This window comes from Gymnoscopelus braueri, assembly GCF_963280865.1.
Source record: "Gymnoscopelus braueri genome assembly, chromosome: 2".
NCBI lineage: Eukaryota > Metazoa > Chordata > Actinopteri > Myctophiformes > Myctophidae > Gymnoscopelus > Gymnoscopelus braueri.
In genome coordinates, this window is record NC_137604.1 from 49,037,489 (window position 1) to 49,063,418 (window position 25,930).

Sequence of the window (25,930 nt, forward strand, 5' to 3'; positions counted from 1 at the left end):
CGTGTCCGCCATAATGGGCAGGGCAATTTGCCATAAATCCACTGCAAGAAAAAATATCCCATTGCCAGCCAGAGTAGTGATGACTTTACTAATCTGGGCCCCTGGCACCATTTAAAAAAATATTTATTATATATTTCATTTTAGATTGGATATCTACATTTATTTTACAAATGGGGGGGGGGGGGGATAGATATATGTTTTTATTACATTTAAGGCTCAACATTTCTCAAATAATTCAAATACTAGAAATTACTACAAAACCTGTGATAGCCAGTCATTTTGGGGATAAGCTAAACATTAGGTCTGATAATGATGTACCGTGCAATGGATGTTGAAATCATGTATACTTTTCATTATTTTAGGCCATTCCCCAAAGCATACATGTATTTGTAATTTTCTTTTACATTTAGGAAAAAACATTCACGTTGAGGTGCCCACAAGGTTTAGGTGCCTACTGGACCTGAATCCATTGGTATGAAATCCCACATCTTAACTACGGTACGTCTGCCAAACCTCTTTAAAATAGGTTGAAAATTGGATATTGAATATTCAGTTATGATGATGAAGCGAGGTTTGCCCTTATATATATCCAATATCGAAATATTTAATAAAGCAACATGCACACAAAAGCCAGAGTATACATTGTACAAATGTTTTAAAGTGAGTCCCTGTAATGCACAAAATCTTGTATTAGTGGTTTTACTGAATAATCTTGCCATACTTAATGAACCCTGATGTTATCAAAACCATTAGAATAGACTACTATATAATTGTATCACACATTTTGCATTCAATCCATCACTGGGAAAAGGCATCTTTAACATATATAATCTCCTCTGTATATTGTTTCACTAATATGATATGTGAAAAGAGAGGTGGGGAGAATTAGATGAATATTCAAATATTTTATTATGACCATTCATTACTCACAGAATTGTGGCAGATGTGTAAAACATTTAAGAAATAAATGGTACATACATTATATACAGATACAGCAGAACTGATACAATATCCAATACTCAATACAATTTGAAAAACAACAAATGGAATGCTCAAGGTGGTGGTACCTTATGAGTAGTAAGGTAGTCTCAGATCATCATCATGTAAGTAGAGGCACTTATTCTAAGAGGCCACTCTTGTGGTAGCAAAGATTTAAAACGCATTTATTGCCTGGCTAGATCAGTGTGTAGAACATTAAACACCAACATATTGGCCAACACTGCCTTCATCAGGGAAAACATATTACAGCTCAAGGGGCAGAGCTTCAAAATTATTCAATTGTCCATTTAGGCAACAAAGTGTAAATAGATCATTTTTTACATTCAATGGTAAGGTTATCTGCCTTAAAACAAATGATTGTGTCTCCCCCTCTGCCACCCTCTCCATTTCACCCCAACATGGTCTAGGAAGCCACCCAGGTGGCTGGTTACCTAGTCTCAATGTCTTAAGAATTAGCTTTTCATGCTGAATGTATTCTTTAGGCTAGTCAATGCATCAATGTAGGATAAGTGTCTCCAGCTGTCAGGGATTTTAGCTGGAAGCGCACCACAGTCCTTGGCTATTTTGTCATTGAATTTGAGCATCACATACTTCCAGTAGTCTGTGGCCTCTGTGTTGGAACCTGTAGTTAATTTCCATTTATTGGAGAGTGCATGGGAGTCCTTTGACTCAATACTTGTTAGGCTGGCAGTTGATGTTTTCACCCCAGAGAAGGAGCATGTTTCTGTCACCAACATCTTTGAGGTCCTGATGCCATTGAGGCCTTGCGGGCGGTGAGCAGAGGAAAAGTGTTCACTATGAGTTCTCTCTCCAGCTTCACACGGAGCGTTGCAGAAGGGACATTTTTCTCTGCAGCCAAACAGTTGTTTTAACAAATGAGGTTTGAATAGTAGATGTCTCTTTCTGATGTCTACCCTCTTGTCAAATTCAGCTGAGAGTAATCGCTCCATTTCAGTCACAGTTTCTGTGATACAGGAAGCAAACAGATCTTTGTATTCTATGCCCAGAATCATGATGGAATTGAGAGCATTCTTCGGGAAGTGAAGATTCTCCCCAAGTTCTTTGAGAAGAGACTGAAAGAATGATTTTACATCCGTGACAGTGTTTGGTGAGTGTCTGACTTTTGAAATGGCAGTTGTTATCATTTTGACTATCTGAGTGAGATGTTTCTTTTCACAATTCTTCAGGTAGGGATTCTCCGAAAGCTTCTCATCAAGTTGATCCACAAGCCAGGTCTTTAAGAACCTTTCATAGTTGTGTATGTATTGCTTGTATTTCTTGTAGTCTGGTTTGTCAAGAAGCTGTTTTAAAATGGAGTACTGGAGTGCTCCTTGTTGGCTGGAATCCTCTGACCCTGAATCAATCAACATTGCTTCTACAATATCTGGAGCAGTTTTCTTGTTCACATAATCCATTACAGCTGGTTGCAAACACAGCTTGACAAAGTCTCTTGCTTTGTTCTGGCACTGGTCTCGGCCATGGAACCTGCCCATGAAGTCCTCAAAGTAATTCTTCTTCCATTTCTGAAGTAACAACTGTGGGTTGTTTTTAGCAATGAAATCATCATGCATCTTCTGAAACTCAGTGGCTGCAATGCCACAGATGTGCAGTTTGAGACCTATTTCTGTTTCCTCACTGAGTTCTAGTTTCTTTTGTTGTTGGAATGATTTATCAATCATCTTTAACAAGTCTTGGATATGGGTTTCAGAGTAGTCGCCTTCCTCTTCCACGGTCTCTGTTATGAAGGCTTTACACTCATTGATGATCCCATCACAAGAGTCTTGCAGTTTTTTCTTGTGATAGTCTTGGTCTCGATGCTTTATAAAACCACCAGCCTTCTCCCAAAAGCCACCAGAGTCCACAACAAATCTCTTTCTCGCACATTTCTCCAAAGTCACTTCATCTACCATACAGTTGATGTTATGATGGCTGGATAAATTTTCCCTCAATGTGGCAGAAATCTCCTCTGGAATATCTCGCTTTGGGAGTTCTTGGAAGTTGATCTCACAATCAGAAACAGCTTTATTCCAAACATTTTCAAACTCTTGTTTGAACGTTACATCTGAAAAAGCTGCTTGATTGTTCCTGTAATGACTTAGAAAGTCCAGGATCTTCTTTTCAAGTAAATAGGCCTGTGGACCTTTAATGTTGTCGGCTTCATGCTCCACTTCTTTGCTTTCAATTGATGTCTGTAATTTGCTTCTCCCTTTGCCTTCAGTGTCTTGTCTCAGTTTTCTGGCCATCATGGAATCCCTTAGTCTTCTTGTCAACTTGAGGAAATCTGTTACATCTTCTGTTTTCTGGCATCTCTGGATGTCTTGAATCAATTTCTTCTTAAATTCATAGACAGCTTCACTATATCCAATACTAACTGGAGCCATGGGTGGGACTCCGTACCAGAGCCCTGGTATATAACTGCAGCTTGTGTCTAAGTCATAATCCATCACATCTGTGAACTTGGTTGTGGTGTGATTGTTTTCCATTTTGGCAGCTGCCACAGTCATTTCATCCAATTGCTCCAACAACTTTTTCCTTTCTCTTATGTTGCCATCTGGAGATATATGTGGGATATTCTGATGCACAAAATGGAATTTTGGTTTCTTCACCACTTCTTTCATCCCAAGGAAAGTGCGAACCACAATTTGCAACATGTCCTTCATTTCTGCAAAGACCTCCATCGTCATGTTGATAACTGTGATGTCACTGAGTCCCACCACCAATGTTGCCAGTTCATTGTCATGTTCATGACTCTCATTTTGTTTAGCAAGCTCTGGGGCCTTTAGTCCCTCTGTGTCAATGATCAGGACAAAGTCACATTTCATCTCCTCTCTGAGTTCTTTGTTGACTTTGATCAGCTGCATGAAGGCACCTCGTGTGCATCTTCCACTGCTTACAGCAAATTGAGCTCCAAACATGGCATTAAGGAGTGTTGATTTCCCTGTGCCTTGGACTCCTAATACTGTAACTACCTTGATCTTGCTGTTGGATTTCTCATGAGAATGCAGACATGTAAGTACATCTGTTATCCACTTAAGCGGGATGTCCAAAGCATCTCCATCTACAAGTTCAATTGGGTGACCTTCCAACAGCATCTCTGCATATGTTAGAGGAAGTTTCTTGATTTGGCTCTTTTGAGGACAGTTTTCTGAGACTGGGTCTTCAGAATTGTAGAACTCATACAGTTGGCCCAGTTCACGGAGAAAATGCTCGAGCCCCAAAGAGCATGCAGATATTTTCTGGTCCAAACCGGCAATTTCTTTTTCCTGGCAAAGGCCTTTGTACTGTGCTCTCAAATCCAAAAGGCACTGTCGAGATAAGTTGTCTAGGTTGATTCTCATCCATTTCAGGAAATAGGATCGTTCTGTGTTTGATCCTAATATTGCACTGATGAAGCATTCCATTGTGTCTGTCATTTTTAAACTTTTCCGTTTCTTCTTCAGTTCCTCTTCCCTTGTCTTTAGAGAGCTTATATCATGGTATCCAGCTTTGCGTTTTTCTTTATCTATGAGGGAGAGCTCCCTCAAGATTCCTTGTAAAGGTAGATGTTCCTTTTTGAAATTCACTGTGTCTTTTGTTATTCTTCCGGTGAGTTCATCTGCCAGGCTTTTGGCTTTCCTACACTCTTCACTGGCCTCATCTACCAGTATCCCATGGTGATGAGCAACAGCAGCCATGTCTTCGATTGTCACAATATTTGGATTGTTATCTGAAATGTTATTAATAGATGAGATCAGGATATTCACAAAGTTTGCGTCATGTTGCTTTTTCTTGAAGATCATTTTGATAGACTTGCTGCTATCATCAGATGAGGGCGATTTTCGGAAAGAGGGCAATTTTAGGAAAGTATTAATCTCCCCACTCATAACAACAAAATACTGTGCTCTTTTGTTTTTTTCTTTCAGGGCACTGTGGGTGGCCACATAATCATCACTGAAAATGTAAACTGCAGCTGATGTGTTACAGAGAAAGGAGAACTGTTTGTCAAATGACCTAATGTCTCCTCTTAGGTTTGCCACAGCCACAGGTTTAGCAAACACGTCTATGGTTTTGTTCCCACACGGAAGGAACCAGCTGATTTCAACTAGACCATCTGATATCTTTCTTGAGGCATCATCACAATCCATGTCACGATGGACAAATGCATTGTTAAGCATCTTGCTCAAAATCTGATACTTGCCTAAGCTGTCCTTTCCTAGACTGACGAAGGAAACTAATGGGATTTTAGAGGCCACAATACTTTCCTCAACAAATGACTCGGAAGACGTGCAGAGTTTAAACTTCTTGACAAGTTCTCGCATAGGCCAAAGCATTAACGTAGTTTCTTTTGTATCACAGTTTGGCAGTAGGAGAGGAACAGCAAATTGACACATTGCCATTTTCTGAACCATCTCCTGTTGCAGAGCACTATCTGAGCACAGAAAGAGTGCAGTTGTGAGATCCAGTGGGTTGATAGCATTGACTTTGTTGCTCTCAGATTCCATTTTGTCACCACTGTCAAACTCAAAAATGTATTTGTCTTCTTCCGATGTTACACATCTAACACTCCTAGCATCGACATTCGCTATCATGAGCTTCTTTAAAAATGCCCCTGGAAGTGATTGCATTGTATGAAGTGGCTCATCTGATGTAGTATTGTGGTTTATCTCAAGAACACTACTTAATTTGAGTTTGTGCTCATAATGGTCTTTCAGTCCTGCACTGGATAACAACCCCATAAGACAGGATTCTGTGAAAAGACAAAGATAAATACTTATTATTGTATAAAAAGACAGCCTTTAAGAAAAGCATACAATTGTTCATTAACTATATGACTTCATGATTAGGCATAGTCCATAATGAAAACAACAACAAAATAATATATTAATTAATGTTATTGTTCTCATATAGAACTGTCCAAAATATATATTTGTAGGCAAAACTTTTACTAATGACTGACTGTTATATTTTCAAAAACATTAACAACTACACACTAACATACTGTAAGATTAACTTCAAATTTTATTTTTTGTTGTGAACAAGCCAGTGGATCATGTACTCTGTTCATGATAATGCAAAATCCTTACTTGTGCTTATGGTTATAGACACAGGTTCACTCTGTTCCCCGCCTTCCCCACCTGACAGCACAGTTGAGACACTGATATTGTACTCAGTGTCAGGTTGTAGCTCAGAGAGTGTTGTGCTACAGCTTTCAGTGAATATAGCGTTGGGCTCTGCTTCAGGGATGCCATAGGAAATGACAAAATGCTGTTGGATTTGGTCCATTCTGGGAGCCTTGGTCCATCTAATGGTTACAGAGTTTGAATTCTGATGGTCTACAATCAAGTCTGTTGGGGCTGGGATCTCTAGATGAAAAATAGAACCGATGTAGTAAATGCAGCAAGCACTTTTATAATTAATATAATTAAATTTTTATAATTTATAATAATACAGATGAATAGATTATGCATCAAGGGACCATACCGGTGGTTTGGCATGTTTAGCCCATTGTCTGCAGCTCACAGTATTGGCTATTTAACATTAGGCGACTGCCTCCATTTTCCATACCGTGGTTTGTCTTAGTTTTTACTTACTGTCTTATTCTGTTCTTAAAAAGCAAATAAAGTTTATTATTATAAAGTAAATTTTTACTATTTTTGAGTAAGTCTATTCATTCCAGGTATAAAATTATACTTGCAGACACTTGAAACATGCTTAAGATAGGTAAATTATAGTATTGTTAAATGGTTATGTTTTGTCAAAGTTACATTATCATTGCACTTTAAAGTGCAGCTTGATTTGAAAAAAGTAGCCGAATGGTCTCTAGAAAAAGAAAAAACTAAATTTCAAAAGTCTATGACTTATATACAGCACACAACGATGTTTAGCCAACATTTACTCAATTGTGCAAGTAAGTAAGAGCAACTTTTCATTGATTTTGGAGAAAATGTAAACAAACAATTGGGCCTGAAGGTAGAGGTCCATGTTTATGTCCAATATGTGGCCAAAACTGTGAATAGACAATGGCATGTAGTGGCACCGGTATGGTCCTTTAAAGGTTGATAAATCAGATTAAACCTTTACTTACCTGTGAAATAAGATTGTGTCAACCAGACACTTTTAACATTTCTTGCTTCTGTGGCCACAGCAAAGTCATATTTTCTTCCTAATTTAAGTTCTTTGATTTCAATTTGGCAGTTATTTTTGATTTTTAAACTTTTTTGCTCTTCGTCACATTTCCAGACTATTCTGTACTGCTTAGGCCCATCCAAAGGAGGTTCCCACGTAAGGTTCACACTGCCTGTTTTCAGCGGCAGGATCTTGAACCAACCAGGAGGGGGCAGCACTGGTGAAGGATTTCAGACAACATGATACTTTAACATCATAGCAGTCATAACCATAATCAATTCATATGCAGCTCACAACAATTATCACAACACAACAACAATAATCAAATGTAAATAATTGTTCATTACAATTGTGAGTCAAATTTATGCAGCACTGTGTGGCAATATTTTATGGAGATATTCATAATATCTGCTCAGAAAGATTAGGATCAATACCTACCATCCAGTCTGGCAGAGTTTTGGTATTGCCCTCCACCTGAAGCCTTTGGTAGCATAATGAGAACAGGTGGTGATAATCATTATAGTGATAGATAGACAAATTACAAAAAACTTTAAATGCTTATTGCAAATTAGACTACTGTACACAATCTATTTGATTGTTTTAATGTTCAATTTACATTGGTACCTGATTAAATATCAAGTCATGTCCTCTGTGAGTTGTTTGTGCGCAAACACTACAGATCTCTATCTGGTCAGTCTTGCAGTAGTATTCTAGAGGTTTGTGATAATGCAGGCAGCGTTTATCATCCACTTCTCCAGTTACGTCCGCCAGTTTATGTCTCTGTAGAGCTGGATTGCTGTAGTGTGGTTTTACATCAATCTCACACAAGGAGAGATTGCAGGTCAGACAGATCTTCACAGCTTTGTTGTCTGAACACATGGTACAGGTGACCTCTTTTGTCCTGTAGATTGTAGTAAAATATTGAACTTTATTTTTATTACATTTTATTTGTGTGGTTTTAGAAAAATAAAATGTCACCATCTCTGTTGCTTGTCTACTGAGTGTCATGTCTTGTGTGTGTACAGAAACAGCTGTAAAGGATAGGATACATGTACTGCATCAATGCATACCCTTTGTTTAGTGGAAATGGACTCGCATCTGATTGATCTGAACATGTAGATAACCTGGAAGTAACAAGAATGACATATTAAGTGCTTTAATTCAAAATATAAATGTACACAAAACACATAGAGCAAATAATGCTAAGTTTCTTACCGTTCAAAATTGAAAACGGGATCTCTTGGACACAAATCCTCAGGGAGATCGAATCTTGATGTAGGACCAGACTCCGTATTCCACCTGTACAACAGTTAACACACTCACTGAAGTTCTATGCTTTATTCAAATACAGACTTGAAAGGTAGTGAATGTGTTAATGTAGTCTGGTTCCTTATGCTTAGATTTACAATGTTGTCGGATTTTTTTGAAGATTTGCAAAACTATACATTTTTGGAAAGGTTATTGTCTAAGGAATCAGAAAATCAATGTTTGCATTTGCCCAGATGTGTATATGGCGGCCATATTGGCAATTACAAAATGGCCACCCTAAAATGTACGTTTTTTAATATCTCGGCCTCTAAATAAGCTGGAACATTGATTTTAACTCCTAAACCTACATTTTCAGTGTTGAGGAATCCAATGGTGGTAATTATAAAGCTACAAAACTTTACAATATTAACCCTTAGATGCATGACTGAGTCCAAAATGACCAGATGTGGTTGTTTTCTTGCAATATCTTTGTAATTAAAAAACATTTATCAATTCATATTGAAGATTTGCAAAACTATACATTTTTGGAAAGGTTATTGTCTAAGAAATCATAAAATCAATGTTTGCATTTGCCCAGATGTCTGTGGCCATATTGGAATTGACAAAATGGCCGCCGTAAAATGTATGTCTTGTAATATCTTGGCTTCTAAATAAGATGGAACATTGTTTTTAATGGCTAAACCTACATTTTCAGGGTCAAGGAATCCAATGGTGCAAGTTATCATTTCATTTTTTGTATCATCCCATTGACATAATCCATCATATGGGTAAAAACAGCACAGCCCAGGCAGTCAGTCAGATACTAACTCAGTGTTCTTTTTATTTCTTTTAACTGTGAACTTTGGATGTTTGTGTAACCATCTTAAACATCATGACATGTGTAATCTTAGACAGTCTATGCATCATCATAATCATCATCATCATCATCATCACTTTCGTGCGTCACAGCTTGGGAATCGTCATCGTTCTGACACTGGCTGCTGCAATGACACATTTCAGTATAAGTCCTTAGCTTTGCAGGAACATCTGCCAGAACAGTCAGATTTACACTTGCATTGAACCATCTCAAGGATGGCCTTTTGGGCTGGGAGGACCTCTGTGGTCGTTGGTTTCAGCATGCCATCCAAGTGTTTGAAGTACCCATTTTGCAGGGGATGCAACTGTGGATCCTGCATATTAATGGCTGCTTGTGCCCATGCCCTTGTTTGGACATGGATTCTCAAGATGTGCTGCTTCAGAGCTCCAGGTGTTGGAGGGAGCTTGTCACTTTCTGCCCTGTGTTTGCAGAACAGATGCCATCGCAGTTCAGGGATTGTCTTGATGTTGATACCCTTGGGTGAGTAAGCTGTAAGGACTGCAGTGTTGACAGCATTCCTTCCATCACTTCTGCTTCATCCAAAAGCATCTGTAGAGCATTGATAACATCTTCATCCGTTTTGAGGTAGACCTGCAGCCAGGTTGCCTTGCCTACCATCAAACACATCCCGATGAGCAGGTTCCTCTCCCATGACAAGACGAAGGCTGATCTGACTGACTATCTTGATACCAAAACACTAGAGTACAACAGGGGATCCTCCAAGCTGATCATCACGTCTGCTTCTAGATACACCAGGAGCAACAAAGACCTGGTCTTTGAAGAAAATAACCACGAAGAAGCAGACACACTGCTGATCCACCAGGCTGTGCTGGCTTCACAGCGAAACCCACCTGATGCACCGTTGGTATTTTTCTCCCCAGATACGGACGTTTTAGTGCTAGTCACAGCAAACTATGACCTCCTGCTGATGAACACGTCCATTTCTATGGCCTCTGGTGTTGTGCAGATTGAAGATTGTGGCGAGCTCTAGGTAAAGAAAGAGCAAAGGCTTTGCCAGCCTTCCATGCATTCACTGGGGCCGACAACACAGGGAGGTTCTCCCGTATAAGCAAGGCAACCTGGCTGCAGGTCTACCTCAAAACGGATGGCGATATTATCAAAGCTCTGCAGATGCTTTTGGATGAAGCAGAAGTGACAGAAGGAATGCTGTCAACACTGGAGTCCTTTGTATGTGCAGCTTACTCACCCAAGGGTATCAACATCAAGACAATCCCTGAACTGCGATGGCATCTGTTCTGCAAGCACAGGGCAGAAAGTGACAAGCTCCCTCCAACACCTGGAGCTCTGAAACAGCACATTTTGAGAGTCCATGTCCAAACAAGGGCATGGGCACAAGCAGCCATTGCTCTGCAGGATCCACAGCTGGATCCCCTGCAAAATGGGTACTTCAAACACTCGGGTGGCATGCTGAAACCAACGACCACAGAGGTCCTCCCAGCTCCAAAGGCCATCCTTGAGATGGTTCAATGCAAGTGCAAATCAGACTGTTCTTCTGGCAGATGTTCCTGCAAAGCTAAGGACTTAGCCTGTACTGAAATGTGTCAGTGCAGCAGCCAGTGCCAGAACGATGATGATTCCCAAGCTGTGATGCACGAAAGTGATGATGATGATGATGATGATGATGATGATGATGATGATGATGATGGATAGAGACTGTCTAAGATTACACATGTCATGATGTTTAAGATGGTTACACAAACATCCAAAGTTCACAGTTAAAATAAATAAAAAGAACACTGAGTTAGTATCTGACTGACTGCCTGGGCTGTGCTATTTTTACCCATATGATGGATTATGTCAATGGGATGTTACAAAAAATGAAATGATAACTTGCACCATTGGATTCCTTGACCCTGAAAATGTAGGTTTAGCCATTAAAAACAATGTTCCATCTTATTTAGAAGCCAAGATATTACAAAACATACATTTTACGGCGGCCATTTTGTCAATTCCAATATGGCCACAGACATCTGGGCAAATGCAAACATTGATTTTATGATTCCTTAGACAATAACCTTTCCAAAAATGTATAGTTTTGCAAATCTTCAATATTAATTGATAAATGTTTTTTTAATTACAAAGATATTGCAAGAAAACAACCACATCTGGTCATTTTGGACTCAGTCATGCATCTAAGGGTTAATATTGTAAAGTGTTGTAGCTTTATAATTACCACCATTGGATTCCTCGACACTGAAAATGTAGGTTTAAGAGTTAAAATCAATGTTCCAGCTTATTTAGAGGCCGAGATATTAAAAAACGTACATTTTAGGGTGGCCATTTTATAATTGCCAATATGGCCGCCATATACACATCTGGGCAAATGCAAACATTGATTTTCTGATTCCTTAGACAATAACCTTTCCAAAAATGTATAGTTTTGCAAATCTTCAAAAAAATCCGACAAAATTACATAGTGAACCAGACTAATGGTGTAAACACTTCCCCCAAGTTTCACCAATTGTAAAAAAAAACAAAAAACAAAAAACAAAACATTTCATCACAATTCTTAAACTCCCAGGTCACTTTTGTCATTGAAGACCATCAAATCATCTCTGACTAACAATTGTGAGAGACAATTGTGATTTTGTATTGTTTCAGAATCTCACCCATATTGCGGTACATGTTCCTTGTATTGTAATAGATGGTCAGTAGTTGAGGGTCTACTAGTCCTCATTGATACGTAATCAGGATATGTTTGCCCTTCTTCAGCCAACCTGTAAGTCAATTAAAAAAAATTACTTTAATGCTCCACATCATAGTTACAGGAATACTGTTTTAGATATTGTTTGTATAGGTCACACTGGAGCAACCATGTTTTTGGTTGCACTTGAGGCTGGGTATATTTTTTTATCCTATAGCCTGGAGGGCGAATTGCTCTGCAATTGAAAGGTAGTGACATTACTATAACAGAATGATATTGTGAAGTAGCTGCTTTAGACACCCTAATATTATTGCACCAATGATATAAGCAAACAACATCATACTATCACTGACTGTCTATTATGCAGTGCATTTACTCAAGTCTGTACGTAATAGGTATAATAAGGTACTTTTACTTTACTGAGTATTTCCATTTATACTTTCAGAACTTTCATGTTGTACTTTTTACTCCATTACAATTATTTGAAAACTTGAATGACTAATTTCAGATTTTTATTACAAAAAATGCATTAACCACATAAGCCCTATTTTTATTCTTATGCTATTCGTAAATAGCCTACAATCTATGATCTTTTTGGATATTTACTTCTACTTAAGTAAGAAATCTGAGTACTTCTTCCACCTCTGCTTTTATAACAAATGTATAAACTGTTTGACAAAAACATATATTTTATCCAAGAAAACAACTAGAGAGAGAAGAGAAGCCTTATAATATCATACCACTGTTCCCAGTATGACTATCAACCAGGATGACCACTATTTTAAAATCATGTGGATGCTCATCTGTCTGGTGATTACAAACCTCTGATCTGTGGAGTGGTGTCCATCTTTGAAGTGAATGCCTCTACCCTGGGACGTGTCACTTCTGGATACAGGAGACTCTGGTCTCTGCAGATGAACCCTGATAAAAAACAAAAGAGAGGATGAACACTATTTAGTGGGCTCACTAGCAAGCAAGCAAACTCATGTTCTCTTCACTCTTTATTTATTCTGCCCAAAATCTTTGTCCCTTTCTCCTCCTTCATACTTTCACCCAGACACTTAGTTAAAACTTTATTACTTATTTATTATGACCCAGGAGTGTTAGTTACCTACTTTAAATTCCATTGACAGATTCATCACAGAGAAATATAATGTTATATGGTGCTGAACTGAATCCCAAACATTGTTTGGTGGCAAGATGTGTTGTAGCATCAATTCAAGATCACTTTAGGATATTGATTGATTTTGTAATAATAATAATCTTTATTTATAGAGCACCTTTCAGACATAAATGCAGTTCAAAGTGCTTTACATTCAGGTTAAAAAACACAAGTTAAACAAAACAGTAAGTTAAAATCTAGACAAGAGAAAAATACAAAGCAGTGAAAACGTGTGTGTGGGGTGGGGGGACAGATTAAAAGGAGATCAGTTAAAAGCAAGATCATAGAAATGGGTTTTTAGATGCCTCTTAAAACCATCAACCGAGGTTGCCTGTCTGATATGCAGGGGAGTAGGTTCCAAATCTTTGGTGCATAGCTACCAAAGGCAGCCTCCCCATGTCTCTTGCCATTTGTTGACAGCTCCGTCAACAGTCCAGCACAGAGTGACCTGAGGGGGCGCCCTGGGACATACTTCTCTAGGCAATCTGACAGATAGCAAGGTGCTAGCTTGGCAGGGCCGGATCTAGGCATGGGCAAGGGGGGCAATGCCCCCCCAAATGCCCTGACTGCCCCCCCAAAAAAAATCTTAAAACAATTATTATTATTTATTTTTTTAAAGTTACATTTGTCATGATATGAAATGTGAGCTTACCATAATCAAAATAATCCTTAATCATATTCCATCATGTATCATTGCACAAATTCAAATAATCCTCTGCCCTGATTTTCCATGGGCAGTGTTGCCAGATATTGCGAGAGAAAGAAGCCTAGGAAAACAAGCCCAAAAGAACAATAGCTTCGCGCGGCGCCGAGGAAGCCGCCCCCCCAGCATTTATTAATGCCCCCCCAGTTAATAATTTCTGTATCCGGCCCTGTAGCTAGGCCATTCAAGGCTTTAAAAACAAGTAAAATAACTTTAAAATCTATTCTAAACTTCACAGGGATCCAGTGCAATGACGCAAGTACAGGCGTAATGTGGTCCCTTTTCCTGGTGTTCGTTAGGATTCTGGCTGCTGCTTGTAGATGAAATTATTGTTAAAAAGTACAGTATAGCTGTCCGACTTTTATGTCCCACATAACGTGAAGTCACCCTATTAAAGGGTGAGACGTAAAAGGTGATAGCCCTTTTTGTTAAAAGAATTAAATGCTACTACTACCCATATAACTATTGAAGATATCTTGCCTATATTTGGAGTTAGGCTACATCATGACAAGGTAACTACACAACCCAAACCTCTACCAAAGTGTTGTTTGGCTTTAAGCACAATAGCCTACTTAAGCAAAAATGCGAAGAGCTCTCATTCAAACAAATAACATAATTTCATAACAGCTGAAGTCAGGATTCAATATCTAACCTTTCAACAGGTAAAGTGAAGTGAAGAGGGATGTCTATTGATCTGTCACTGCTAGGGTAAGCAGGGACCCCAGACCCTCCTCTCGTCTCTAACCTGGGAACACATCATTCAGAGATATTTACCCTACTGGTAGGGATATTTCACTTAAAAAAATGTGGGTCCTTTTACCGTCTACTCTGGCTTTTGGAAGCACCCCGGACAGTTTTTAAGTTTCTTGATTCAGTATTTAGATATTTGATATTCATTTTATCAGACACGCCCCCTTCCTATACAAACCCATTGTAACTTCAAACTCCATTTTAACCGTTAGATTCATCGGAAACACCCGTCCTTGGTTCTGGTGTTTTTTCAATTACTTTTTTCATGTTTTTTGGGGGAAATTAAAAAGAAAATACAATGAAAAATATAAATAAAATAAATGAAAAAGTAATCGAAAAAACACGGCCCCCTAACGTATTAGGACTAGGAGGGCAGGATGAGAATCCGTGTACCTTTCGGTCAGTTGATTTTCAAAATAAAATCCAAAATGGACAAAGGAAAAATGGCTTGTTTTTTCATTATTGTGTCTGATAACATGAATATCAAATATCTAAATACTGAATCAAGCAACTTAAAAACTGTCTGGGGGCTCACAAAAGCCTGAGTAGACGATAAAACTACCCAATTAAAAAAATCAGCTTATCAGCTTATATTGCCTTAATTACAAGCCACCAATATACAAATACGCACGCATGCACGCATGCATGCACACACACACACACACACACACACACACACACACACACACACACACACACACACACACACACACACACACACACACACACACACACACACACACACACACACACACACACACACACACATTTTTTAGTGCATTAACACCCTGTTTGCTACTATAACTCTGATAATAGTTAAACTTTAAACTAACTTCATCAACTCATCAACCCAGTGAGCCATAGTCGTCTATTAGACCTCCGTCTAAAACTGGGTTATAATTGGTCTAAAAGTGAAAGTTTTTTGTTTTTTTAAGCGTCTATATTTAGACCGTCTATATTATAGACGTAATTTCAACGGCTATGATATAGACATATAGATATATAGACGCTTAAAAAACAGATAATCAACGTCTAGGCTAAGAATAGACGTTGAAAAAACTTTCACTTTTAGACCAATTATAACCCGGTTTTAGCCTAGCCCTTAGACATATTTTAGATGCTCAGTGGGAAGGTCTCACCTTAACTGGTAAAGACTGATATTTTACATTCTCACTTCTCATGCTGGGAACACATAAATTTTATATTTAACAGATAAATCTTTTTCTGGTATTCACATGTTACAGTTTTGCCCACAAACACATTCCCCATATTGTCAAACCTTCCTAATGACTACATTTTAGATCATTTCTTGACACTGATCCCAACTCTGTATTGCACGACTTCATATATTAATGGCGAGATTTGTCTTCTACGTCCAGAATCATTAAACTACATGTTATGCTAATCATTTTGTAATGGTTCCGAGGCAATTCAAATATAAAACTTTCATCTCACCCTTGTGGTGAATGAGGTTCCGCCGTAGCCTGTTCTTGTAGTTTCACATTAGTTTCACAACTGCGCCCTGAATGGACAGAGGACGCTGGCCCTGATCTCTCCTCTATTGACCTGCATGACATGCAACACATATCAAATTACTGGTGTATGTTTGAAAACATATACTAGAAGTTCAGGCCGCTTCGCGCCCCTCACATATAGCGTCCACCTCACATCTCTCACATCCACCTCACATCCACCTCACATCCAACTGATATGTCCATATAGGAGATGTCTATCTGTCATTCCATGTCCCGTTTATGGCCATATATGCTGACTGATTTGTTAGGGCCTGATGCCATGATGACACATTGAGGTTAGACAACACAGTCCATATTTGTCTGTAGCTGCATTGAAAAGTCCTTATATGGTTATGGCTGATCATGGTGACATAAAGTTGATGTGGTTCGTCCGCCTGCCCATCCTCCCTTAAGGAAATTTTAATATAGGAAGATGTGTGAAAATATTGGGCCTTAAATGTACTGTAATTAAGGGGGGGAAAGTATTATATGTATTTATCCCCTCATTTGTAAAGGAAATGTACATATGAAATTAAATGTAAAAGCAAAAAGAAATGGTGGGCAGTGTTGTTAGGGGTCCACTGTTGCGGTTACATATGCAGCTCAGAGTGAAAATATCAGCCGGCTGTCCACATGTCCCTAGTACCCAGTTGTCCAGGTGCCCACATGTCCCTAGTGCCCACATGTTCCTAGTGCCCACATGTCCCTAGAGCCCAGATGGTTTTAGTGCCCAGATGGTTTTAGTGCCCAGTTGTCCAAGTGCCCAGATGTCTCCACCCCTAAGTACCCACTCGTACACGTGCCCACATGTCCCTAGTGCCCAGATGGTTTTGGTGCCCAGGTGTCCCTAGTGCCCTGTTGACCAGGTGCCCAGATGTCCCTAGTGCCCTGTTGACCAGGTGCCCAGATGTCCCTAGTGCCCTGTTGACCAGGTGCCCACATGTCCCTAATGCCCACGTGTCCCTAGTGCCCACATGTCCCTAGTGCCCAGATGGTTTTGGTGCCCAGTTATCCGTAGTGCCCAGATGGTTACGGTTACCGGCCAGGGTGACGGCTTGTGTTGGTAACCGGGGTACTCGCCCCAAAACACACTTGCCCCCTTTTTTTCCGGGGACCAGCGGTTCTTGTATTCTTGTACTTGTTTTACTGAGGCTAAGGTTAGAAATAAGCTTAGGGTTAGCCATAGTTTTTCTGAGGTTAAGTTTAGGAATAAGGTTAGGTTTTGGCACCAATTTGCTGAGGTTATTTTTAGGAATAAGGTTAGGTTAGGCATAGTTTACTGAGGTTACGTTTAGGAATCCCAGGTGAATACCGCCGGATTTGCTCGGGGCGACTGTGTTTTGGGGCGAGGTATTCCATGCGCGCCGCCTACAGGCTACAATATGGGGGAAATTGGCAAACATTTTGTGATTATTAGAAGTGGAGACACATGTGAAGGTGGAAAAGTATATGGTTGCCTAGCCAAAGCCATGATGATTTTTGTAGAAAGTTGGGAGAGAATTGGACAACTGTTACAAGTTGGACAACACACACACACACACACACATATATATACACATATTGATATTTCCCTCAAATATATCTACTTTCAAGGTCCACAACTGAACAGTCAATAACCTGAAAGCTGAATGGTGGTATTTTGATACTAGAATATAGTCTACACACATACCCTTTGGTAGGACTAGGTTTGTCCTGTGTTTGGTGCACTTGACTTTCCTCCATCTTGTCTACTCCAGGATGGTACTGCTAACTTTACCGTCTCTCGAAGTAAGAACAGTTGTGGCCCTCTGCACGCACGCACGCACGCACACACAAACACACACACACACACACACACACACACACACACACACACACACGCACACGCACACGCACACGCACACACACACACAAGAGACAACATGACAAAAGCACAGCCATTAAAGATAACGCACAATCTGATTGGCTCATATACAGTACGTATATTATATACAAGTAAGACGCGCGAACGCTGGAGGCGAACGCAGATTGACTGTGGCTGCCATATTTCAACCACACTGTAGTAGTGCACTCTGCCGCACTCTGCCGGCTGTATACAGGCAGTGCAGCTGCTGGCATTTCAGCACGGAGTTTCGAGTCACATGGGGGCGCGAGCCAATGAGAGCGTGAACACACGCTGTATACAGGCAGTGAAGCTGCTGGCATTTCAGCACGGAGTTTCGAGTCACATGGGGGCGCGAGCCAATGAGAGCGTGAACACACACGGAAAGACCATAAATATGGGACAGACACACACACAACGCAAAGCCGCGCCTCCTTCCGCGTTCGCAATAAAGTTTCTTCAGATTGGTTGACTAGTGCAGTGGTTCTACCTTTTCAGGCCACGACCCCCCAAAATAATCATATTTGAACTTGGGACAAGCACTTGGAATGGAGTTGAGGCATTACATTTAGTTTGACTTGGTTCCACAGATAAATAATGTGAAAATAGACGATCAACAAGCTCACAATGCCTCTTTATTATATTATTTGACACTTATATATGTTTGATCAGTCTTTATAGTATAGTTTGTTGAATACTTTAGATGCAGTAGGCTAATGGTCTTTGTTTTTCTTTTTTCCAGGCATTAAAAAGGTCTTAAAAGTCATTAAATTGTCACTAAATTTTTATCCCGCGATTTTGTAACCCTATTTTTTACACCCAGTGCCAATTGTCTATGTAATCCTGGGCACTACCTTCCCTCTGCCAACCTAGGGAGGCCAGGGCCGAGCTCATGCCTCCTTCAATGCATGAGAGCCAGCCAACTGACCTTCTTGTCACCTGACAGGGGAGAGTTTCCCTGGTTGGACGTAGCGCGTGGAAGGAACACGTTATTCCAACCAGTTCCCTTCCCCTCCATCAGGCGCCCCGGCTGGCCAGGGGGAGGCAGTATAGTGACCAGGATTACTGCATGTTTTTGTGAGGGTACCTACCCTAGGAGACACGGGGAGAACATGCAAACTCCACACAGAAAGGCCCTTTCGCCAACCCCACCTAGGGTATGGGCACTGATGACGCGGAGGAGAGAACACGCCCCCAGCGCCCACAGCGTCCCCTGCGGGAATCGAACCCAGGACCTTCTAGCTGTGAGGCGACAGACACTACCGACTGTGCCACCGTGCCCCGACATTAAATTGTCACTTCAATGTCATCTGGAGACCCTCAAAAAATCATGTGGGGACCCCTCTGGGGGTCCCGACCCACAGGTTGGGAACCACTGGACTAGAGACAACAGATCAGTAATCTTCCATCTACGCATAAGTGAATCAGAAAACTTTCACTTTTAACTTTGTTAGGTAATGGTTTAATAGCAGTGACCCTTAGACAGATAAAGACCTTGTTGTTTGCTTTAATACAGCTTGTAAATCAAGACTAAAGTACAGCCTAGCTGGGTGTGTTTACTGCAGACATAAATTATAACAAATTGCACAATCTTGCCACTCATTGTAATGAATAGTGTTCAGCACTGCAATCTAGCACACACAAGCAACATGTAGTCATTGCATCTAAACATAACAGCTCCAACATTTACAATTACATATACTTTTGTGCTGAATTCATAATTTGTAATGATTGCAAAGCTACTAGAAAAAGCAGTTATACCTGCAACATGAGTTTTTTCATTCAAGAACATTATGAACCAGAATCTTCTCAGCAAAATAATTTTGAAGCTGAACCTAATCTATAAGGTTTATTTGCAAGATTGAAAAATCCACAACTACAAATGGAATTCACAGTCCAATCACAAAAACAATGTATTATTATTATATATATTTTTTTACACGTTATTTCACTGAAACTTAAATCAGACTTAGATCAGGGTTTAGGCCCACACTCTCCTCAATTAATTAATACAAAATACTCACCACCATTGTTGCTCACCCGCTGAAATGTGCTTCTTAATGAGCTTCACTCTCCGTCTTTTGTTCATACAATGAAGACCTAGCTGGCACAAAACATTGCGGTGTGTCACAGAGTGGCAGGTTAAAGGTGCACAACCAGACACACACACACACACACACACACACCCCCACACACACACACACACACACACACACACACACACACACACACACACACACACACACACAGAGAGACATCATATACAGTTTATTCGTATATTATACATAAAGTTTTGAGGTATTTTTTACTTTACAGGAGTATTTCCAGTTTTCAATACTTTTACTACTCCACTACATCTCAGAGGCAAATATTGTACTTTTTTCTCCACTACAATTATTTGAAAACGAGTTACTAGTTACTTTGTAAAACATACATTAACCACTTCAGACTTATATACTTTGGTTATTTGAAAATAGTATAGTACTGTAGATCTGCTATTTTCAAAGGATTTTATACATTTGTAACTTGTGAAATGGGACATTGTGCATAATGAGTACTTTTACTTTTAGTACTTAAGTATATTTTGATGCCAATTTGTACTTTACTCAAGTACATCTTGAATACTGGTACTTTTACTTGTAACAGAGTATTTCTACATTGTGTTATTGATATGTTTACTTAAGAAAAAATGTGAGTACTTCTTCCACAGATTGATTGACTATTAGTGACTTCAGATCAGTGATCTTCCATCTACGCATAAGTGAATTTATCATTTGTACTTAGTACTTAAGTAATAAATACATCATATACAGTTTATTCGTATATTATATATAACGTTTTGAGGTATTTTTTACTTTACAGGAGTATTTCCAGTTTTCAATACTTTTACTAGGCTACTCCACTACATCTCAGAGGCAAATATTGTACTTTTTACTCCACTACAATTATTTGAAAACTAGTTACTTTGTAAAACATACATTAACCACTTCAGACCTATATATATACTTTGGCTATTTGAAAATAGCTGATCTACAAGCTCACAACTTGTCGCTTGCAATGCATTGTGAGCTTGTCGCTCTGCTATTTTCAAAGGGTTTTATACATTTGTAAACTTGTGAAATGGGACATTATGCATAATGAGTCCTTTTACTTTTAGTACTTTTGTATCTTTTGATGCTATTGTGTATATTTATTCAAGTACATTTGGAAAACTGGTACTTTTACTTGTAACAGAGTATTTCTACATTGTGGTACTGATACTTTAAGTACAAAATGTGAGTACTTCTTCCAATTCTGAAGGTATCTTCAGATTGGTTGACTAGTGACTTCAGATCAGTAATCGTCCATCTATGCATAAGTGAATCAGTAAACTTTCACTTTTAACTTAATGGCTTAATAGCAGTAACCCTTAGACAGACCTTGTTGTTTGCTTTAATACAGCTTGTAAATCAAGACTAAAGTACATCCTAGGATACAGACATGAAATATAACAAAGTGGACAATCTTGCCACTCATTGTAATGAATAGTGTTCAGCACTGCAATCTAGCACACACAAGCAACATGTAGTCATTGCATCTAAACATTAACAACAGTAATTGCACCTCAATTAATTTATACAAAATACTCACCACCATTGATGCTGAAATGTGCTTCTTCAATGAGCTTCACTCTCTGTCTTGTGTTCATACAATGACCTAGCTGGCACAAAACATTGCGGTGTGTCAGGTCAGGTGGCAGGTTAAATGTGAATTGATAACAGCTAGGTGTTGTACCCATCTTATATTGGCACTGCCCTCTTATCTGATCTGAGCACTATGGCTATGACCTTTGTGCCATCATCAGTTGCTTTTAATGTTGCTTTACAATTAAAGGTGATGTAAAATCTGATAGTAATCACTGTTACAATAGAGTGTTTGTTCAGTAACAGGAGTCTCTCCATCTCTCTAGCTCTTTAATAAACAGAAAACGTATTTTCAGGTTGGTTAGACATTTCATCCAATCAGGAGAGAGAACCCATTTGTCAGCTTAAATTTGATATGTGTTTCAGTTTCAAATTTGTCTACTCATTTATTTATTTATTTTAAAACTTCCAATTTCACTTAAATCCTGTATCCTGAGATCTCTCTCCTGATTGATATAAGAATATAAAGCCATTCAACACTTATTTTAACAAAATAATAAAGTGGTTCAGTGGTTCTCAAACATTTTCATGTCAAGGACACCCCAAACTGATATGTATTAGGCCACTGTCACCCATTTGAAGAGATTTAGATTTTGAAGATATTTTGTTCCATGACCCCCATAAGAGAATATTTGTCAACATTTGTCCATTATTTCCCCGAAAATTGCTGATATACAAGCTCACAACAGTTTGTGATGTGACATGTTGTGAGCTTGTATTTAAACTGTTCTTCATTTTGCTGGGGACCACCTTGAACCTCTCAAGGACCCCTGGGAGTCCCTAGACCCCAATTTGAAAACAAGTGACCTTTGGTGTAAGTCAGTGCCATAGTCACACCAGCAGCACTAGGGGCCACAGCTGCACCGTTGCTCCAATCCGTACCGCACTTGCGGCACAAACACTGTTCTCTGCCATGACAACAGTCACACTAGGGCTACACCAGGGGCCCCCAGGGGCCAGGCGCACCAATCCGCACCAAAGTTGGCACAAACACTAGTCAACAGTGGGTTCCTAGTTCCAAGTATGGAGAGTATGGAAAAGTATAGAATTTAATTTGAGTAATTTCCTGGTCTGGATAAGTATGGAAAAAAGAAAAGAGGGTATGGGAAAACATGTGGCTTCCAGACTGTAGCCCCTATTCTGTTTCTAAAATATAACATTTGCATAGCATCACAAATAATCAAAAAATTGTTTGAACATTCATGCAGTCATGTAATTATCAGAAAGGTAAACAGGCTATATTTTCTGTATAAGGAAACCTGGCATTGGATCAAGACTGTCATACATTTATTTAATCGATTCTGACAATTGAGTATCTATGACAGCCTTGGACACTTCCCCAAATAGTGTTTGGAGTTCCATGTTTATGGCCCTTACATCTCCAAAAATGTACAAATTCATGGAGATGTACGGGCCAAACATGGAACTCCAAATACTATTTGGGGAAGAGTCAAAGCCTGTCAAAGAAGAGAAATCTATGACAGTCTTGATCTAAGGCTAAAGGAAACCATACCGTTATTATGGCTTCCTTTCCTTATCCTTTCCTTTATGGCTGCGTTCGTTGTCATTTCAATAGACACTGTGAATAGACTGTGCTGCACAGACAAAAAAAATAAATACATTTGGTTCTTATTTATAAAAGAGACAAAGAAATATGGAGGGGACAATAATATATATATATTTATATTCAATAGCTCAAGGGGCAATAATGTGTATGTAGGTAGTATCACAGTGTCACAAAGTGTGATAACATGTATTTATATTTTAAAATATGTTATTTCGACAAGCAAAACAAATCTACCTTAAATCAGGCTTCAGCCCCCCTCAGCTAATAGATTTGCTCACCATTGTTGCCCCATTGTTGCTCCTTTTTTCAGAGAAATGACTGCTCTTTCTATGTTTTGAGATCAGACAATGAAGAACTGCCACAAAACATTGCGGTGTGTCACAGAGTAGCAGGTTAAGCATTAATTGATTAGATTTAAGATTCATTAACTTCTCATACTGTCTTTCGATCTGGTCTGAGAAAACCAGTTTTTAAAGAAAAAGAAAAAAACCTCTCTTGAATCAAGCAAACAAGATGCAAGTTAAGTTAAAGAAAGTTAAACTTTATTTATATACATGTGGGAAGAAAATCATGCTTTGCATTGAATCCATCCTAAATATTAAGAGCAGTGGACAGCCATTGAGGAGCGTCCAGGGAACAGCACAAGCTCTAAGACCAGTGTTTGGGTCAAATATGGCCAATTATCCTTGCTCATAATTTGCTCTAATTTACCTTCCACTGTACCTTTTAGTAATTTAGTTCTTATGCCCATTCATCTTATACTGGCATGGCACTCCCTTCTTATCTGATCTTAGCACTATGGCTCGGACCTTTGCCACCACAGTTGCTGGTAATGTTGCTGTAAAAGGACCTGAAGCTTTTTCTGTAGTTTTGTAACTGTCCCAGGAAACTTAATTTAATTTCCATCCGTTCAGTTGTATTTTGTAGTAGCACGATCAAAATGCATGATACTACAAATGTAACTAGTGAATAGATGGTGACTAAGGTGCCATAATAATTGGACGTAAACACACTTACTCTCTTTAAAGCATTTTCTTTTTTTTAGGATTTACATTTTATGAACATTTTCAATTATGACAATGTAACTCGTCAACACAAGGATCATAACTCTTTTTAAATCTTAGGGAAATTTGAAAAAAGAGCTTAAAGACACGTGCTTAAGTACAAGACCAGGCCTGAGTATTTGACAGTGCTGATCTGGAATCAGTGACTAGCTCCTTTCATGCATCACATTTATAACATTTATTATAATATTTCACACATTTTCTTTTTAAATTAGACCTAATGTTAACAACTTACACCCTAAATACTTTGATGTACATATTGTTTTTTATTTGAAAATGTGCCCAAAATAGGGATGCAACAAGGGTTAATGTGAGTAAAATGAGTATCCAGTTAAATGAGATGTGGAAATCTCAATAATAATAATAATAATACATTTTATTTGTATTGCACTTTACATTTGAAACAAACCTCAAAGTGCTACAGTACATAATAAAACAAGATAAAACCATTTGCAAGAAATCAAAAAGTATGAAACAGGTTAAAAACAAGTTAAAAACACGTTAAAAAGGAGAGGCAGGGTTATTAAACCGGCTTAAAAAGCTAACCAAATGCTTTGTTAAAATGGTAGGTTTTTAGTGCTCTCTTAAAAGTGTTCACAGATTGTGGAGCTCTGAGATGGTCTGGGAGTGAGTTCCACAGCCGGGGGGCAGCTGCATAGAAGGCTCGATCTCCCATAGTGCGGAGGTTGGTGTGCCGTTCCTTTAGTTTGTTAGTATTTCCGGAGCGGAGGCTGCGGGTGGCGGTGCAGCTCATCAGTTATAGTGGGCAGTGGTGGTAGAAGTAAGCTACGTACAATCTTTTTTTTTAGTATCAATACCACCATGTAGAAATGCTCAGTTACAAGTAAAAGTCCGGTATTCAAAATGTACTTGAGTACCAAAGTACCAAAAGTAAAAGTAGTCATTATGCATAATGTCCCATTTCACACATTTTCAAATGTATACAAATCTTTTGAAAATAGTACAAGCTCACAATGCGCATTGTGAACTTGTAGATCGTCTATTTTCAAATGGCCTAAGTGGCTAATGTATGTTTTGTAATAATAATCTAATAAAACAGTAATTAGTAACTAAAGTTGTCAAATAATTGTAGTGGAGTAAAAGTATAATATTTACCTCTGAGATGTAGTGGGGTAGAAGTACAAAAATTGAAAATACTCCAGTAAAGTAAAAAAAAAATACCTCAAAATTGTACCTAAGTACAGTACTTGAGTAAATATACTTAGTTACTTTACACCACTGATAGTGGGTTATGGCTAATCTTTATATTCATCTTGTCAAGCATAATATAAGTACGAATAAGTTTGACATTTCATTTTCACAAACAGTTTAATGTCATTATTTACTCCATTATGAGGATTGTGTAGCAACAGGAACACAGCCTCTTGATAAAAACAAGTATGTACAGTATTCACTCTGAGCAATGGAGATGACTTTAATGTAAGTCATAACAAAAAGTCATTATACAGTCAGTGGATATGAAAGAAAGATGGATGCAATACAAATATACCAAAAAAATAGACACATAGGGATATAAAAAATGTCCATGTGGGCGTCACAAACGTAACCGGATTTGATTGGCCAAATCCGGTCACAAACGTAACATCCAAGAGTTGATTGGTCAAATCCGGTCACAAATGTGTTACAACCCGGGTTTGACTCCAGTGTAGAACAGGAAAATTACACAGTTACACATTAAGGTCCAATGCGGCCATCATTGTATGCTTTTCTA

At 38.9% G+C, this 25,930-nt stretch overlaps 1 protein-coding gene across 1 annotated transcript; it reads right to left on the reverse strand.

The window, feature by feature from the left end:
- Window positions 1-1,451: 1,451 nt before the first annotated feature.
- LOC308096050 (up-regulator of cell proliferation-like) lies at window positions 1,452-5,714 on the reverse strand (the record flags this gene model as incomplete). The annotated part of the gene is made up of 1 exon (XM_080443324.1): window positions 1,452-5,714. The coding sequence occupies one exon, from the start codon at window positions 5,712-5,714 to the stop codon at window positions 1,452-1,454; it is 4,263 nt and encodes a 1,420-aa protein (XP_080299450.1).
- Window positions 5,715-25,930: the final 20,216 nt, after the last annotated feature.